Consider the following 17,594-nt stretch of genomic DNA (forward strand, 5'->3'; position numbering starts at 1 on the left):
TGATGGAGAGAGGGTGGTGACTGCCCCCCCTTTTTTACCAGCATGTGATGCTATATTTAAACCCAATCACTGGGGGAGAAAAGCTTTTACTAAACCAGCGACTATATATTTTATTTTTTAAAAACATTCCTTTCATAGGAGCGGCCGCTTCCTGACTCCCCAGCATGCCCATCTCAAAGCCTTGACAGCCATGACCCACACCCTGAGTGGACATACTCATTTCTCAGCCATGTGTTGACAGCTGCTTGTAAACAGCTGCCCCAGGGCTGGTAGGTCAGCGCCTTTCTCACTTGCCTGCCTTATGGTTTCCCCATTAACACTTTCCTCTGTTAGTTCAGGGAGCTCTGCTCCTGGGGGCGGGCATAGGGGGACAAAGCTTTGGCAAAGCAGGGGGCCAATTCATCTCCAAGGGGCCTCCTCTATTCAGGGATACCTGGCTGTGTACAGTCAAATGTTCTCCCATCCCTACTGTGAAGAGCCCCCCCCCCTTACTACAATAGTGGACAAACTGAGTGTCAGCAGGAAGAAAAATTATTTGCCCTTTCCACCGAAGAACGAAAAGCCATGTGTGGTTATCAAGTGTCAGGAAGTCGATGGAAGTTAGGAACGTCTTCCAGATCCTTTGACTCCCAGGTGGTGTCAGGAACTGGGTCCCTTGGAATGTCCCTTCTGCGCGAAACATTGTGCAAGGTTTTGCAAATAGTTGGGGGCTGAATAATAATAATAATAATAATAATAATAATAATAATAATAATAATAATAATAATAATTATACCTGCCCATCTGGCTGGGTTTCCCCAGCCACTCTGGGCGGCTTCCAACAAAACACTAAAATACAATAACCTATTAAACATTAAAAGCTTCCCTAAACAGGGCTGCTTTATTAGCTTTGTTAAACTGTGCAACTTTGGGTGGGCTGGTTCAGGGAAAGGGATTCCTGTTTGATGATGCCACTGCCTGTCTCCCACAAATATTGTGCTTGGTTTCTTTGAGTGTGGGACCTCTGCTTCTCCTGCTACTCACAAGGACTCCCCCTACATTAGGGGGTGGGGAACCTGTGGCCCTCCAGATATTGTTGTTGTTTAGTTGTGTCTGCCTCTTCGTGACCCCCTGGACCAGAGCACGCCAGGCCCTCCTGTCTTCCACTGCCTCCCGCAGTTTGCTGGTCGCTTCCAGAACACTGTCCCACTATCTCGTCCTCTGTCGTCCCCTTCTCCTTGTGCCCTCCATCTTTCCCAACATCAGGCTCTTTTCCAGGGAGTCTTCTCTTCTCTTATGAGGTGGCCAAAGTCTTGGAGCCTCAGATCCAGATATTACTGGACTCCAACTCCTATCAAGCCCACCCATCATGGCCCCAGGCTTGGGATGGTGGCAGTCATGGAAGTCCAACCACCTTGGTGGCTTTCCACCTGTGGCTTCTTTTTCAGTGTGGTGGGACCTGACTGGACACGGAAGTATCCCTTGAGGGCAGGCCTAACTCAAACAATGTATTCAGCCACTTGGGGTGGCAGCATTTTTAGAGAGGTCCCTTAAACAGCCTTATGCAAACTGGGAGGCCACATCTGGAATCCTTGGCAATATCAATGAATGCCAAGACCACAAACTCTGTGGTGATGATGTGAGGAGCCTGGGTTGCACCTCTCAGATTGCCGTCGTGCTTTGGGCGGCAAAATTTCTTGAGCTAGTCCACTGCCCAGTTCAATAAATTGGGACGCCATTGGGCACAGGCTCGGCTGCTTGTCCCCATCACAGCCACCCTAAAAGTTCCACCTGGACGTGGTGGTTGTGTAGAAGTGTGGTGTAGAAATGAAGCAAAACAGTGGAAGAAAACAGCTTCAGGCAGATTCGGTTTCACTGAGCAAAATAGATATTTTATATAACTTTCTTTTGAGAGAAAGGACCATACATAAGAAAAGTCACAGAGGGTGGGGAAGGATATATAAACATGGCACTTATAAATATACAGTATATACAACTTAAATATGTTTATAAAGCATCTCCAGCAGACTTTTTTTGTACACAGTATTTATTGTGTTTTTAAATTAAAAAAGAAAACATGGGGCGGGGGGGAACAGTTTAAAAAGGAACAAGAACTGCTAAGCATCCCAAAATATTTCTGTTAAAATCTGTGACATTAGGATCAGAGGCTGAAAATGTAACTGCAATCCTACACGACTACTCAGAAGTAAAAGCCATTGATTTCAATGGGTTTTACTCCCAGGTAAGCAAGTCTAGGATTGCAGTCTTAATCTTTTTTTTTAATGGAATGACAAGGTTGCTGCAGCTGTAGTAAACTGACCAAGTTGCTACCAAAGCATGATTCCACTCACTTCATCCTTTTTGTATAAAAAAAAATACTCACCATTATTGGAGGGGAAATGTCGACTTTTCTTTATAACGAAGCTTCAAATTGCCATTTGTGGGGTAACAGAACAAGAAGTTCATCTCTCAAAATGTGTTAAAAAAAATTTCAAAAAGCAAAATAAGCAATCGCGACGTTCATCCAATTGGTCACGTAAAGCACAATGGATTCCGTTTTGACTTGATAGCCAAAAATGATGACTTATCTCTTGCCAGAGTGCGCTTTTATATTCCACGTTGCTTTTGGTCCAGGCCTGTCTCCATGACCAGGAGGCCTCTGTGGTGGCCGAGGGGGCTTGTTCTTGTGGGGGGAGTGGTGGTGGTGGTGGGGAGGAGCCTTCTAAAGCAACGCACCCCAAGGACAAAAGTCCTCTTAAACAGAGTCTCCTCTTGCTGTACTGCTTCGCAATGAAGGACAACGGTGTCCCCTATGAGTCTGGTTGAGTTTTCCTCCCGAATCATTCAGAAGAGTGACAGGGAATCTTTGCAGGCCATATTCCAGCAGTAGGTGGGGCTAGAGACCTAAGTGAGCTTTTGAGGGTCTATGGATGGGCAGCACGGCAGCCACAATTCAGCTCAGGACCACACTGAAGGGTTAAACGGCCCCCTTGCACCTGGGTCCTGATCCAGATCAGGCCCCTGGGACCTGCTGTTTGCTGCTTCCCCCCTCCCTCCTACGGCCACCATGGAACAGGAGGGAGAGAGGGTGGGGCCAGGTAAGAGTGGCCCTGGGAAGCCTCCAGGGGCCACACCCAGCCTGGGGACTGGAGGTTCCCAGTCTCTGATTAAAACCAACCAACCAGGGAACTTCCACTACAAAGGGAGAAATCTGTTAGTCTCCCACATGCTACTTGCCTTGTATAAATGCTCTGTCCCTATATGGTGATAAGAGTGGCAAGACCATAGCATTTCCTCCAGGTGAAAAATGCTTCTTCAGGAACTACAACTGGCAAAATAAGAGGGACACCTGGAACCTGTCCTGCCAGGTTCTTTTACAGGTGAGTATCTCACCTGAGTCCCCCTTAGCATATCCTCTCCTCCTTGGTTTTTTTTACAGCCACATCAAGCCAACAGGTGCACATTGTGCTTTCTTAATTTTTATTTCCTTTTTCCTTTTTCAGTGAAAGGTGCCTTGTGGATTCTTTTGTAGTTGAAAGGTGAGGCATCACTCAAATCCAATCAATCATAGCTTCCTGTTTGGGGGGGTCGTTTTTTTTCCTGCACCTCTCCGGTGGTTGAATGAAAGGGCAGTTTTCCTCCTTCAGACTGAGAGGAGAGTCACCGTGGGCTGAGGCAAAGAGCCCACAAAACGGAAAGGGAAACCAGTTTAAAAAGGGCAACAGTTTAAAAACATATAAAAAAATAGGAACATGAAAAAAATAATCGCTTCCTTCCTGGCACTTGTGTGGGAAAAGGACCTGCCTTTTCTCCAGATTAGACAATCCTAGGGCAGCCTCCCCCCCCCCCAATCAGCCTCCGTCCTTCTTTTCCCCCCTTTCAAGAGAAAACCCAGACAAACCTCTCCAAAACCCCGCTCTGACTTTCAAAGACTTTCCAATCCAGCGATCGCTTCCTAAGATTCTGAGTCAGTCTGTTGCTCTCGATGCAAAAATAAAAAAAATATAGCAGCAAGAATAAATATTAAATATTTTCCTTTAAAAAAGGAGTCTTTTTTATAATAATACTATATAGATCAAAAATTAATAATGGTAAGACATTGGCTGCTCCGGGAGTCCGTTCAGTCTGCTCTGTAAACATTCCTTTAGCTGAGAATTTGGAGGGGAATTAAAATAAAATTCAGGCGGTGGAGTCCAAGGCTTGGGAGAAGGGTTTTCTTCAGACCTAGAAATGAATATGAAAAAGGAGGGAGAAGAGGAGGGAGGGTTAGAACGGAACACAATGACCAAGTATTGCCTTTTTGCCCTCCCCCCTCCCCAAAACTAAGCATGTTTCCAAGGAAGGAATTATCTCTGCCAAGTCTGGATTACTCATCATGCCAGATAGGATCCCCAAATAGACTGCTTCTGTGCCTGGCGTGTTCCTCACCCAAGAGTTTCCTGGAGAAGCCACTGAGAAGCCTCCTGGTCCTTTGCCCAGCCCAGCACAAAATGCCTTTTCCATTCAGGACACCGAGAAGGTAATGCACAGCGGCGGCTGCTCACATTCCCAGCTCCCTGAAGGAAGGAAAACTTTGCAAGGAGCAAGAGGTGCGTCACCACTAAACCGGCAAATCAGCCCAAGATAAGGAGGGGGCTTGCAGGCACGGGAAGGGGGTCCAGATTCCGGGTACCACCAGCAGTCATTCTAAAACCTGGATCTCTGTGAAATTTTTGGCTTGTCTTAATTTTGGGCAGATAATGAATATTGTGATTCTTGCATCGTTTTTTTCCATGTACAACCTATCCAGGATGACTGAAATAAAACCCACTGGGGCAGGAATATGGGAGCGGAGAGGTGTTTAACCATCATCTTACAAAGTATAATAGATATATTTAAAGTATTCTCAGTTCTCTCTTCAGCTCAAAGCTGGTGCTGTAGTTTCATATGAGCAAATAGTTCGGCTCAAGGTGTAAACAGGGAAAGGGAGTCTCTTTGTAATGCGCTCTCTCTCTCTCTCTATATATGTAGAACTCCCCAGCCCAGCAGTAAATGTCGGGGTGGCCAACTGTGTGTACTCACCTGTGAGTTGACGTCCTCACATCCTCAGGTGTCGCGCCAAAAGATGAGGTTAAACGCCTCTGAGGCCAGGAGTACAGTTGATATCTCTAACAGAAATTGTTTGGAGATTGCCTCTAGGAACACTATATTGCCCCTTTCTGCATCCTCCCAACCCTAGTTTGTTAACCATTAGTTCCTGAATAAGCCTAAATTTTAAAAATGAAGACAGACATTGAGAAGAAGACAGCAGAACTTGAAGATGGGCTCTCCTCCCTCCTTAAGGTTCCTCCTTTCTCTGTCCTGAATGAGAAGGAGCCAGTCTGAGGAATAACCACTCTTAACAGGGGTTTTTTTGCCCCAAAGACACAGTGCTGTGGTGCAGCTACCAATGATCTGACGGTATAAGGCAGCTTCCTATAGGAGGGATGGAGTAGCACTTGAGAGAACCGGAGAAGGACAAATCACAGCTGAGGGTAGCGCACAGCTGGCTGTTCTCCAGATGGTCTCAGGTGCTGCTCCAAGAGGTGGACCATACCAAAGCAAGTCACCTCCACCCAAGAAGAGGTGACAGTTTGCATTTAAAAAAAGAGTTCAGTCAATTAAGTTTTCCCATTCAGCTTTCCCAAACTGAGCAAATAAATTTAATGTAGAGTAGTACCAAGGGACGTGGGTGGCGCTGTGGGTTAAACCACTGAGACCAGTACTTGCCGATCAGAAGGTCGGCGGTTCGAATCCCCGCGACTGGGCGAGCTCCCGTTGCTCGGTCCCTGATCTTGTCCACATAGCAGTTCGAAAGCACGTCAAAGTGCAAGCAGATAAATAGGTATCGCTCTGGCGGGAAGGTAAACGGCGTTTCCGTGCGCTGCTCTGGTTCACCAGAAGCGGCTTAGTCATGCTGGCCACATGACCCGGAAGCTGTACACCGGCTCCCTCGGCCAGTAAAGCGAGATGAGCGCTGCAACCCCAGAGTCAGACACAACTAGACCTAATGGTCAGGGATCCCTTTACCTTTACCTTAGCTGATAGTACCACACACCCAAATGCCGCCTCTACTGAGGCAAAGGTATTCTGCGATACCACACCAAGAAATGATGGCGGTTTAGATGTTCAGCATCTGTCTCGGGCAAAAATCCAGGATTGCAAAGCCCCAAAAGCTGCCTCCCCGGAGTGCCTTGTGGACTTCTAGAATGCATGGCTTTATCTGCCTTGATACGGATGCTGTTGAAGCCTTTCCACATGTACATACCTTGCAAATGACCAATAATGCAGGATCTCTTCTACAAGGAATCTTAATGCAGCGTGTTCTACACTTTCCCCTGTGGATATTGAGTCTGAAGAGAATGGTGGCAAGACTGGATCTTGAGAATGGTGAAAAGGGGAATTCGCTGTGGGCTTGAGGACATCTTCTCCTTAGGAATTGTGCCACAAATTTTGGATTGGACAGAAAGAAACCCAACTGTCAGAATCTTCTAACTTTTGAAAGGTGTACCTTCATACACAGCCAACAGAGTGTCACTGAGCAAAGTGGCTTAAATTGATGGATGGTAATGGATTTGCTTGTGAAAGGGTTGATTTCAGCAGGTAACCAACCTCAGATATGCAGATGACACAACCTTGATGGCAGAAGGTGAGGAGGAATTAAAGAACCTTTTAATGAAGGTGAAAGAGGAGAGGGCAAAATATGATCTGAAGCTCAACATCAAAAAAACGGAGATCATGGCCACTGGTCCCATCACCTCCTGGCAAACAGAAGGGGAAGAAATGGAGGCAGTGAGAGATTTTACTTTCTTGAGCTCCATGATCACTGCAGATGGTGACAGCAGCCACGAAATTAAAAGACGCCTGCTTCTTGGGAGGAAAGCAATGACAAACCTAGACAGCATCTTAAAAAGCAGAGACATCTTTTTATTTTTGAAACTTTAATAAATATCTTATAAAAAAACAAAAAAAAAACAAAACACCAGAGACATCACCTTGCCAACAAAGGTCCGTATGGTAAAAGCTCTGGTTTTCCCAGTAGTGATGTATGGAAGTGAGAGCTGGACCATAAAAAAGGCTGGTTCCCAAAGAATGGATGCTTTTGAATTCTGGGGCTGGAGGAGACTCTTGAGAGTCCCACGGACTGCAAGAAGATCAAACCTCTCCATTCTGAAGGAAACCAGCCCTGAGTGCTCACTGGAAGGACAGATCCTGAAGCTGAGGCTCCAAGACTTTGGCCACCTCCTGAGAAGAGAAGACTCCCTGGAAAAGACCCTGATGTTGGGAAAGATGGAGGGCACAAGGAGAAGGGGACGACAGAGGACGAGATGGTGGGACAGTGTTCTCGAAGCTACCAGCATGAGTTTGACCAAACTGCGGGAGGCAGTGGAAGACAGGAGTGCCTGGCGTGCTCTGGTCCAGGGGGTCACGAAGAGGCGGACACGACTAAATGACTAAACAACAACAACCTGTGAGCCAGGGGAAGGAGACTTTAAGAGTCAGTGTACACAGGGGTTGTCTGGAGCGTCCCCATGCCATGCTTGACATGTTTTCCCACAAGGTGGTACAATTGCAGTCAGACAAAGGGGGAGTTGATCTACATGGATCAAGCACCAGGATTTGAGACTGGAAATCCAAGGGAGTTGTACAAATTACACAGCACCCTTTATAGTCTGCGCCAGTCAGCTAGAAACTGGAATGAATGCCTGGATAGTACTTTGCAATCTCTTGGGTTCAACAGAAGTGTGGCAGACAATTGCATGTATATCAAAGGGTCAGGAGACAAACATGAATGTTGTTTATCACTTGTGGACGATATGTTATGTGTCGTTCTAAAGCTTTGCCACTCAGCTCGCTCTGAAATTCAAAGTGAAAGATCTATGAAGTGTGCAAACCTATCTTGGGGTATAAGCGCACAGAACCAATGACAAAAGTTTTCTTCTCAGCCAAAAGGGTGAAATTGTTCAGTTACGGGAGAGATTTAATATGAAGAACTGCAAAGGAGCAAGGACTCCAGCGGAGGCTGGTTTCCTCAGAGGGTTATAATCTGAGGAGAACTCAGAGTTTGAGCAACCAGCTCTCTATCGTTCAGCAATAGGTAGTTTGTTATATCTATCTCAGTGGAGCAGACCTGACATCTGCTATGCAGTAGGTGTCTTCAGTAGGATAAAGCTAACCCAACCAAAATGGGAAGGCAAGCTGTTAAGCGCGTTCTTAGGTATATTCCTCAAGTGATGAAATGCTGAAATGTTTTACAGTGACTGGGCTAATTTGCCTGATAGAAAGTCAATAAAGTTGTAATTTGGAAGTCAAACGGAATCTGTTCTGGAAGTCCGTTCGACTTCAAAATATTCAGAAACCAAAACACGGCTTCAGATTGGCTGCAGGAAGCTCCTGCAGCCAATCGGAAGCCATGGAAGGCATTCGGCTTCAAAAAATAGTTCACAAACTGAAACAGTCATTTCTGGGTTTGCGGCATTCAGGAGCCAAAACGTTCAAGAACTAAGCTGTTCAGAAACCAAGGTACGACTATAAAGTAAAAGGTAAAGGTAAAGGACCCCTGACAGTTAAGTCCAGTCCCGAACAACTCTGGGGTTGCAGCACTCATCTTGCTTCATTGGCCGAGGGAGCCAGTGTACAGTTTCCGGGTCATGCGGCCAGCATGACTAAGCCGCTTCTGGTGAAACCAGAGCAGTGCAGGGAAATGCCGTTTACCTTCCCGCCGGAGTGGTACCTATTTATCTTCTTGCACTTTGACGTGCTTTCAAACTGCTAGGTTGGCAGGAGCAGGGACCGAGCAACGGGAGCTCACCCCGTCGCAGGTATTCGAACCGCCAAACCTCTGATCGGCAAGCCCTGGGCTCAGTGGTTTAATCCACAGCACCACCCGCGTCCTGTAACTGGACTGTAACAACTGTAACTGGACTAGTAATACAGTTTGGAGGTTCCCCGATAGGATGGAAATCACAAAAACAGGGTCTTGCAAGTGTATCCTCCACTGAAGCCAAGTACTGTTCTCTGAGTGAGTTGTGCAGTGAACTGGTCTATTTTAAACAGTTACTGATTGACATGGGAATGAAAGGTGAATCTCCAGTAAAGGTCTCTATTGATAATCCGTCATGTATACCGTATCTCTTGCTAAATCTGATCATTTTAAAGGAAGATCAAAACGTGTCAAAATTAAATATCAGTATGTAAAATGTACAGTAAAGTGACACAGAATGTAATTATGCCAGTGTACTGTGAAAGGAACCAGAATGTTGCTGATGCAATGACGAAACCTTTGACATTCCTGAAATGTAAAATGATGGTTGAATGCTTAGATGTGGAAAACCATACTAAGTAAGCACTCTGTTTATGCTCTGTAAACAGTTGTTCTGAAAAGACTGAGAGGGGGTGTTGGGGATATTGGTCATACGTTTTCAGAAAAATGTCTGAGAGTTTCCGTATGTAACACGAAGCTCTGGCCATGTAGCAGGATTGTTTACAAAGGTGCAAAGATGGCAGTGAAATTGTGGGCATGCACATTATTTGAGTGACTGTGAGAGTTTCAGTTTTGGTCTGCTGAGAGGATGCAAGCAGTCTCTGTATATAGCAACTGTTAAACTTCATAACAGGCAATAAAGCTGCCTAGAACAATCATGTGTTGCTCATTAAAGACTCCGGGCCATTTCCTCACGCTTTGCTGCTGACTGTGTTTCAACTCTGCTGACACGTGGTGGGAAGCGTGCAGGGCAAATCTGTTTATGGCAGCCTTCACGCCATAAGCCGCCACAGAACTGTCCCCCATCACTTGGTGTTTGATTTAGACTCTTCTGGAGGCCACCTTCCAAGAACACCAGAACATCACAGATCTTCACTTTGGTTGGGTGTAGCTCATAGTCCTTGCACTATCTTTACATCTTCCACGTTGCATCATAAGGTCGTGGGAGTTAAGACTACTTTGGTGTTAAGACTACCATTGCATTGTTAGAGCATTGTCCAGGCCAATAAGATGCTACAAAGATTCCCAATGGAAGAATAGTGCAAAGGAGTCCACTTTAGACACTTGAGATAAGCAAATTACTGCTACTCCCTGTGACTACCTCGTATTTATGTAGTGATTAGAGAAAAGCAATGCCTTGCCAACATTTGCCTCCAGTTTTGCTACCGCTGAGTGGGAACTTGCTTGGATCCTTCTTCCTGAGGTGGTTCTTGCTCAGCACCATTCCGTTTGCTGCTGTCATTGGTGTTCTCCTCTCATTAGGTCACAGGTATCAAGGTGAAGCTGCGTAGCAGGGCAGGCTACTTTTGCAATCAGATATTGGCTACTGCCCGTTGTCTTCCCAGTAGTGATGTATGGAAGTGAGAGCTGGACCATAAAGAAGGCTGATCACCGAAGAATGGATGCTTTGAATTCTGGTGCTGGAGGAGACTCTTGAGAGTCCCATGGACTGCAAGAAGATCAAACCTCTCCATTCTGAAGGAAATCAGCCCTGAGTGCTCACTGGAAGGACAGATCCTGAAGCTGAGGCTCCAAGACTTTGGCCACCTCATGAGAAGAGAAGACTCCCTGGAAAAGACCCTGATGTTGGGAAAGATGGAGGGCCCAAGGAGAAGGGGATGACAGAGGATGAGATGGTGGGACAGTGTTCTCGAAGCAACCAGCATGAGTTTGACCAAACTGCGGGAGGCAGTGGAAGACAGGAGGGCCTGGTGTGCTCTGGTCCAGGGGGTCACGAAGTGTTGGACACGACTAAACAACAACATTGGCTACTGCCAGAGCTCATGATCTCAACACCAGGTGGAGCAGAAATAGCTTCAGTGGTGGATGGGCTGAGTTTTCTTCTGTTCCAGATGTGTGTAGACTCCAAACATGTTTAGTTCTCAGTATTGAAATCACTATTAACTTGAACAGATGGAGTTAAAGACCCTGAAGTCACGAAAAGTTTAGCGAGGGACAAAAAGCAAGCTACAGCAGCAGTGGGTTTGCTTTTTCTCCCAGCAGCTGTTTTGCAGCATGTCTCAATTGAAATCAGTGAAACATGGAGGTTTCCACTGATTTCGGTAGAGAAAGTTAAGCATGCTGCCTGCTCCCAGCCCAAGACTGATGTGGGGCAAAGACAGACCCACTCCTGAAGACACTCATCACCCCTTTTAGGGAATGCAGCAGGTTTTAGTCTGGCTTTGGACATCACGGCCGGGTTTACACATAACGTTAAGCCATGGCTTGCTTAACAAACTACAAGTTAAATATGAGTTGTCTTACAGGTGATCAAAGAAACTATGGTTCCTTCTGCTCTTACCTTGTGCCTTTGTAGCCTGGTCTGGTGGGCAAGCAAGCTGTGGTTAAAGGAAGGCTTGCCAAGTCATAACTAAGGGAACCAAAATTCATAAGTCAACAACAAACCATGGCTTTATCTCATGGTCTCTTGGCAGTAAGCAAGCCGTAGTTAAGCTTCTGGGACAGGTTTGTGCACTAAGCCATAGTTTAGGGTTATGTGGAAGCCAGGGTCCTGCTGATTCCAATAGGCATATAAGAACTTTTCCAGTTTTTTTAAATTCACTTACCAAAGTGCTTGATCTTTTGAGAGTCTCACTTGAAGGAAATGCACGCAAAATCCTGCTCACTTTAGAGCCAAACTTGGAGATGTTGTACATGCCTATTGCTGTTAAAAGATATGTTTATGTCTGACTTTCTCTTGCAACTGGGCAGGGAGCAGCAGATAGTTGAGAGATGCAGAATGATGTATTTAGTGCTCCCATGGTAGAGTGATCACTATTCTCAACATGCTTCTGAACATCGGGCAAGATCAGATATTGAGAACACCTCTCAATGGAATAAAACTGATGTTCTCTCTTGTATGACAGCCTTATCCTTACTGGCACAAAGTCCTTTACAGCTCTTGATCTCATGAAATCATCCAGTTCCATTTTAACCCCCATTCAGAAGATCTGGGTTTTGCAAGTTGCCTGCTTTTTGTGTGGTTTTTTTTTTTTAGTTCACAATACATTCGTCTTCCTTCTCATTCTTGGAACTAAGACAATTATAGAACAGTCCCACCCTCTTCCCTCTCTGGTCTTGTGGGCTTGCCTCTTCTGAGTGGTACCCTCCAATAGCAAGTCTTCTTTTGGCGGGGTGGGGAGCAAGTACTTTGTGCTAAGGGATATCACACACATTTCATTGGTGAACTTACAAATTCTTTCATGCGAGCTGGCCTTTGCCAACTTGGTGTCCTCCAGATATTTTAGATGACAATTCCCAGTGCTTATGGGACCTGTAGTCCAAAAGGTCTAACTGGCAACAGCGAGTGTAACTGAGCGTTCTCCATATTTCAGGGAACCAAGACCACCTCCCTCCTACTTTGCCCTGAGGAGACCCCCCAGAGCAGTTGCCATGATTCTAGGGACACCGGTGCTGCTGGGATCATCTCTGGACCACTTTACCCCATTTAGACTAATATCAAGTAGCCTGACTGATAAAATGTTGATTTGGCTGTGAACAGAGCCTGTGAAATCTTCCTTTCCAATGGTTTCTGGTAGGGAGGAAAATGAGGCTATTGGAGACAGAGGTTTTTGTTTTTCTGCCCGGGCTATGAGCGGCTCACAAAAAGAGTCTTTAGTTAAGTGATCACTGCCTAAGCACTTGATTCTCGAGATCTATGTGTTAATCAATTTGGCTTGGGATGGAAGGACCAAAACTGTCTAAACGTCTTACACGGAAATATACCTGTTACATTTTTTGTTGTTGTACCACTATCCCTATATTTTGATTTTGCACAGTGTAAATTTGACATGATCATAGATTGCTATGGTTCAGGCTGTATGTACAGTAAAACTATGGGTTGTAAATGTTTGGGGAAATTCCTATGGAAAAAAGAGAATGCTATGTAGAACAACCCCTAACAAGGTTTATGTGCATGCCTGAGGTCTTTATGAAATTTCAGTGTATAAATTTCCTCTTAGCTTACACAAAATAAAAAAGCTATATATGTTAAAAAAAGAAGAAGAGTCTCTTCTGAAGATGCCATAGTTTAAAAATGCCCAGAAATGAAAGATAATGGTGCTGGTGTCCACCCCAAGCCTGCAAAGTTTAAGGCTTCAACCCTAGGAAAAGAGGGGAAGAAAACAAAACAGGAGAGAGAGAAAGAGAGAGAGAGGGAGAGGTGGGTTTCTATACAACCTACTCATGGGGTCTACCACAGTCCCACTGCACTGTGTTGGTTCTCTGGGATCTGGCCGGAGGTGGTATGGTATTGCTTGGCCATGTGCAAGATGTGAGAAAGAAAAGAGAGCTGATGTGGTCAGAGTGTGGTTAGGTAAACAATGACTTAGGAGGAAGAAGGGCTCACCTTCCCACAGTGCTCCTTGGCTCACCTGCCTGTTTGAACACTCTGCCCTCTTCAGCTGAGGCTGTGCAGGGTTCCTAGAGGCAGTCTCCAACCAATTTCCCTGACACAGCCTGCCTCCTACAGCCCCAAGAGGGATTTTAGCACATCGTTTGGAGGGACACCTGAGCCAAGCTGGAGAAAGAAACCTTGGACTTACCGTGGGGGTTCCTTGGTGAATGGAGGGTATCCTGGACGAGTTACTCCTGCCCCTTGCTCTCATGTAGGGGGGGGGGACCATGTAAATCAGCAAACTTTATTCCTTCTGATGAGAGGTGCCCTCCCCCATTTGGGGATATAATGAAGCTGGTGTAACTCTCACTCTACAGCTGGAAATAATATTCAAAACAATAAAACTCCCTGAAGCCCTAACAGAGAAAAAGAGGGCCAGGAAGAGTCTCAACCCCTCAAGCAGCACTGCACTAAAAGCTCTGTGGCCCAAAGCCCCCTCCCCCAATTGTCACACAGGTGAGCTTAGCATACCCTCATCAGGTCCAAAACCCAGACGCCTTGGCCAACAAGAGGATGATCACGATGGCTTTTGCCTTTTTTGATTTTTCAAAGCAGCTGGGCTAGAGAAAGCATAGGCAGTAGAATTGTGGATATAGTAGGCTAGTTGCTCTTTCTGCTCCTTTCGTTAAAAATCTTGAGGTAAAACTGCTCACTTTGTTGCTTGCTGATGACGTACATGTACAGGCTATTGCCCTGTGTATACATTGACACTCTATTCTCCTGGACTCACATCCGAACACCCCGTTCCAGGATATCCTCTTCCGCTGATAGGGGAAGAAGCATTGGGACTACTGTGAAGGTGTTTTCTCATCAGTTGATGATTCAACATCTTCAGGACGTTCTAGGCATAAAGCAGGTACCTCTGGCAGAGATGTTCTCAAAAGTCATCCTTCTAATTCAAACATAACTCTGTGGAAGGGCAATCTTGTCTTCCAGGCTTAAGGAGAAATAACTTGTTGGAGTAGCTACCTCCCAAAAAGCTGAAGATGAATCTCGGATGTCTTTGTTACATCCTTCTTCCAATGAAGTTTGAAGGTTCATTGCTGTCAAAGCAACCACCCACCCCCTTGTGGAATGAGCTGTGCCCCAGAAGGGGCAGGTAATGGCTACACCTTGGTGGCATCATGCTGATACAGAGAGTGAGAGGCAAGAGGTGCTTTGAGTACACAACGGTATTGAAACTGAATCCTGTTTCTCCAGCAACATCATTAAGAAAACTAAATTTATAACATGACACCTCTCAACAAACACAACATGAAATCAAACACAACATGAATGTTAACATAATATCTTACATTAACCACACCACCTTAACTCAATTGATGAATCCTTTTGAGAGAAGAAACCTATCCCTTGGAGAATGTGTCAGTTCCTAAGTTGATTTCTCCTTTTGATCTTATGACTGCTGAGGTCTTCTACCTGTTCTATGCTTGCTTGGGAGAATGGTGCTTAGCAGTAGTGGTCTAGGTTCTATTTTGGAAGCTCTGGTTTCCTTGCATCAGAATTGGGTACAAGGGGTGAAGGAAGCCATAGGACACCTCACGGGTCATGCAATTTTACCCTCCTTGGACAGAAGGCAAGGTTTCTTTTTATCTTGGTTTCTACCAACACTTCCCCCAGAGCTTGCTCTCCAAATGACAGAATAAGGTTGACCTTGGAACCATAAAGGCTCAGAAAGCTTCAGCAAGCTTGTCTGCAACATTTGTTCTCCTGAAGGAAATCATTGGCCACGAGGACAGATGTTCCCCAGGAAAATTAGAGATAGCAAAAGCCTACATGAACTTGGTTGTCTCCCATCCTTGGGAAGAATAGTGCCCAAGAGTGCATCCTCCATTGCTGAGGAGGGAGTGCTTCCATATGTTTGACATCTCCTTATAAATGAGGGGTGAGCACCAGACCCTGTTTATACACTTAACTGAAGGCATTGGGGAGAGGAATTATATGGCCAAGACAGGGGATGGGGAATTTCTGGGCTGCAGGCTCTACCACTTGCTCCAGAACCAGACACCACTTTGATCAGAAGACGCCAAAAAAGGGGGGTCATCTGTCTGAAAAAGGGGAGCAGGACTTTCATCCCTGGGTGTTCTTCTCTGTCCAGTAGGAGAGATATGCCAGGGTCATCCCCACCACTGAGGGTCTCCATGTGCAGAGCTGTCAGACTGCTTGGCCATTGATACATGAGTGGTTATACAATCCCTGGATGGAGAAAGACCACAATTCATGCTGCATAGCAGCCTTTCTGCTACTCCTGGGGAGCTGCACTCTACTTATTTTAAAATTATGCATCTTATTTTTTGGGGGGGGGAAGAAACTAAAAGCAAGCTACAACTACTATACATCAAATCAAACCCACAAAATGCATTGCACACAAAAATACGAACAACATAGAAAACTAGAACTCCCTAAAACCAAAGACGACACTGAGAAAGGAATGACTGCCATGCTCCAGATGGGTTTGGTGTCAGTGGGCAATGAGTGACTGGAGGTGCCACCCTCTGATCAGGGAAGAAGAATTCTCACGTTTGAGGAGGATCGCCGATCGTGACCTAGCCTGGATCCTGCTCGGGAATGCAGACAGGGAGGTCAACAGGAGATCAAGCCGGGTGCCTGGAGAGTGGCCAGTTTCTCCTGATTGAGGCAAGATTTCCTGACATCTACATCTTCTAGAATGGGCATGGGCTGTTGCCTCCGTCAACTCACCTGAGCCTTCCATTGGGCTCTCCTTGATGTCTTGGCTGTGAATGCCTTTCCCAGTTCTCCCAGCCCTAGTGAGGCCTGGCAGGTATTTTTTTCTCCATGTCAGGGATAATATGGGTCAAATGAAAACAAAAATTCTGAGGCATTGTACTAAAAAAACGAACGCAGGGTGATGGGGGGAGCTTTGCGCATGTCCTGCCCCCCGTGGAACAGGCAGGACCAGAACGGCAGGGCATGGGTTTCCCTCTTACCACAAGGGATAAAGTTTGCTGATTCACATTGTTCTGCCAGGAGCAAGTGGGAGATATAACCTGATCCAGTATACACTCTATTCACGGACGGAGAATTTCATGTTGAGATTCTTGATCCTGAAATGTTAAGGCTTGCATTTTTTTTAAAAAACAGAAGCTTTTGTACCATCCTTGTCTGTGACAATTAGACTCCTGTATTACACTGCTACTTACACATATTTCTACAAGAGAATTCCATCACTTTGAAACCAGTGTTGTAAGGTTCAATCTCAGCAAAAGTATGACTATGGATGGGTAAATTGTTTTATCCATTCGAGGCATGCATCAAGGAAAATAAATAATTATTTCAGCTTACCCACATTATTTCTACAAGAGCTCGACCGTCGAGACTTCCTGTAGAACTCATCTATCGCATCAGTGTAAAAGGAGCCATGCACATTTAACTTTGATAATAAACCTCTTTCTGCTGCTATAGTGGAAAGCCAGATTGCCACTTTTGGCCCCTGTATGTTTCCTGCCCCATAATGTTAAATTGTGAAACTCACCAATAGCGAGTTTTGAACATACCCAGAACTGGCTGCACCACACAAGAGTGCGATCCCAGTTGTGTGAGCTACAGCCTGTTCTGGGTCTTGGCCGTTGGTCAATACCTGTTCACAGTTCTCACAATCCACATTGATGTCCAAATTAGAAGTTAACATCAAGGAGGGGGCTTGTATATTCAGATAATATTGAGAGCCACTTTTTTACTTTTTTCGGTACAAGAGAACAATCTCAGGAAACACAGCCGATTTGGTCACAGATCTAAAAGTGGCGTGGCTGGTAGCAGTCAGTCAGGTTTGCCTTGCTTGTAGCCGCTGGCCATTAAAACATTACCAATTAGAATGATTAAACATAGTAGCTTAAAAAAAACAAACAAAGCTACAACCCTAGTAAAATTATTAACATCATGGCTGTTAACAATTTGATTTGATTATTTATACTCTGCAAAACAAAACACCACTGCAATCCTACTCAAAACTTAAATCCCACTGAGTTCAATAGGGCTTGTCTCCAGGTAGGTGTGTATAAGAATGCAGCCTGAATTGTGCAAAAAGATAAATAAACAGCACATCGCTAATGACAAAGGAAATGGTCTGAGTGGGCCAAATGGTCCAGAATATCTCTAAATGACAAATGATGGCCCTATGCAGTCAAAATCATCTATCCAAACAGAGCTTTGTCATCATTCAGCATATGGTTCTTCCTTTAGCTATGACTTGTGCCATTC

The 17,594-nt window shown here is 45.5% G+C and overlaps 1 protein-coding gene and 1 long non-coding RNA gene across 3 annotated transcripts in view; one reads left to right on the plus strand and one right to left on the minus strand.

Moving 5' to 3' along the window:
- Window positions 1-1,849: 1,849 nt before the first annotated feature.
- DLL3 (delta like canonical Notch ligand 3) overlaps window positions 1,850-17,594 on the minus strand; it is a 176,599-nt gene continuing 160,854 nt past the window's right edge. For both annotated transcript variants that reach the window (XM_081200418.1, XM_081200417.1), the window contains one exon: window positions 1,850-4,203. In XM_081200418.1, the coding sequence (XP_081056544.1) occupies window positions 4,198-4,203 (6 nt within the window). In that variant the 3' untranslated portion in view covers window positions 1,850-4,197. The remainder of the gene's footprint in view (window positions 4,204-17,594) is intronic.
- On the plus strand, window positions 7,124-15,678 carry LOC308590642. Its single transcript, XR_014009832.1, has 2 exons — window positions 7,124-11,027; window positions 11,150-15,678. It is a non-coding gene; the product is annotated as an uncharacterized lncRNA (long non-coding RNA).

The sequence above is a fragment of the Podarcis bocagei genome, assembly GCF_964188305.1.
Source record: "Podarcis bocagei genome assembly, chromosome: 7".
NCBI lineage: Eukaryota > Metazoa > Chordata > Lepidosauria > Squamata > Lacertidae > Podarcis > Podarcis bocagei.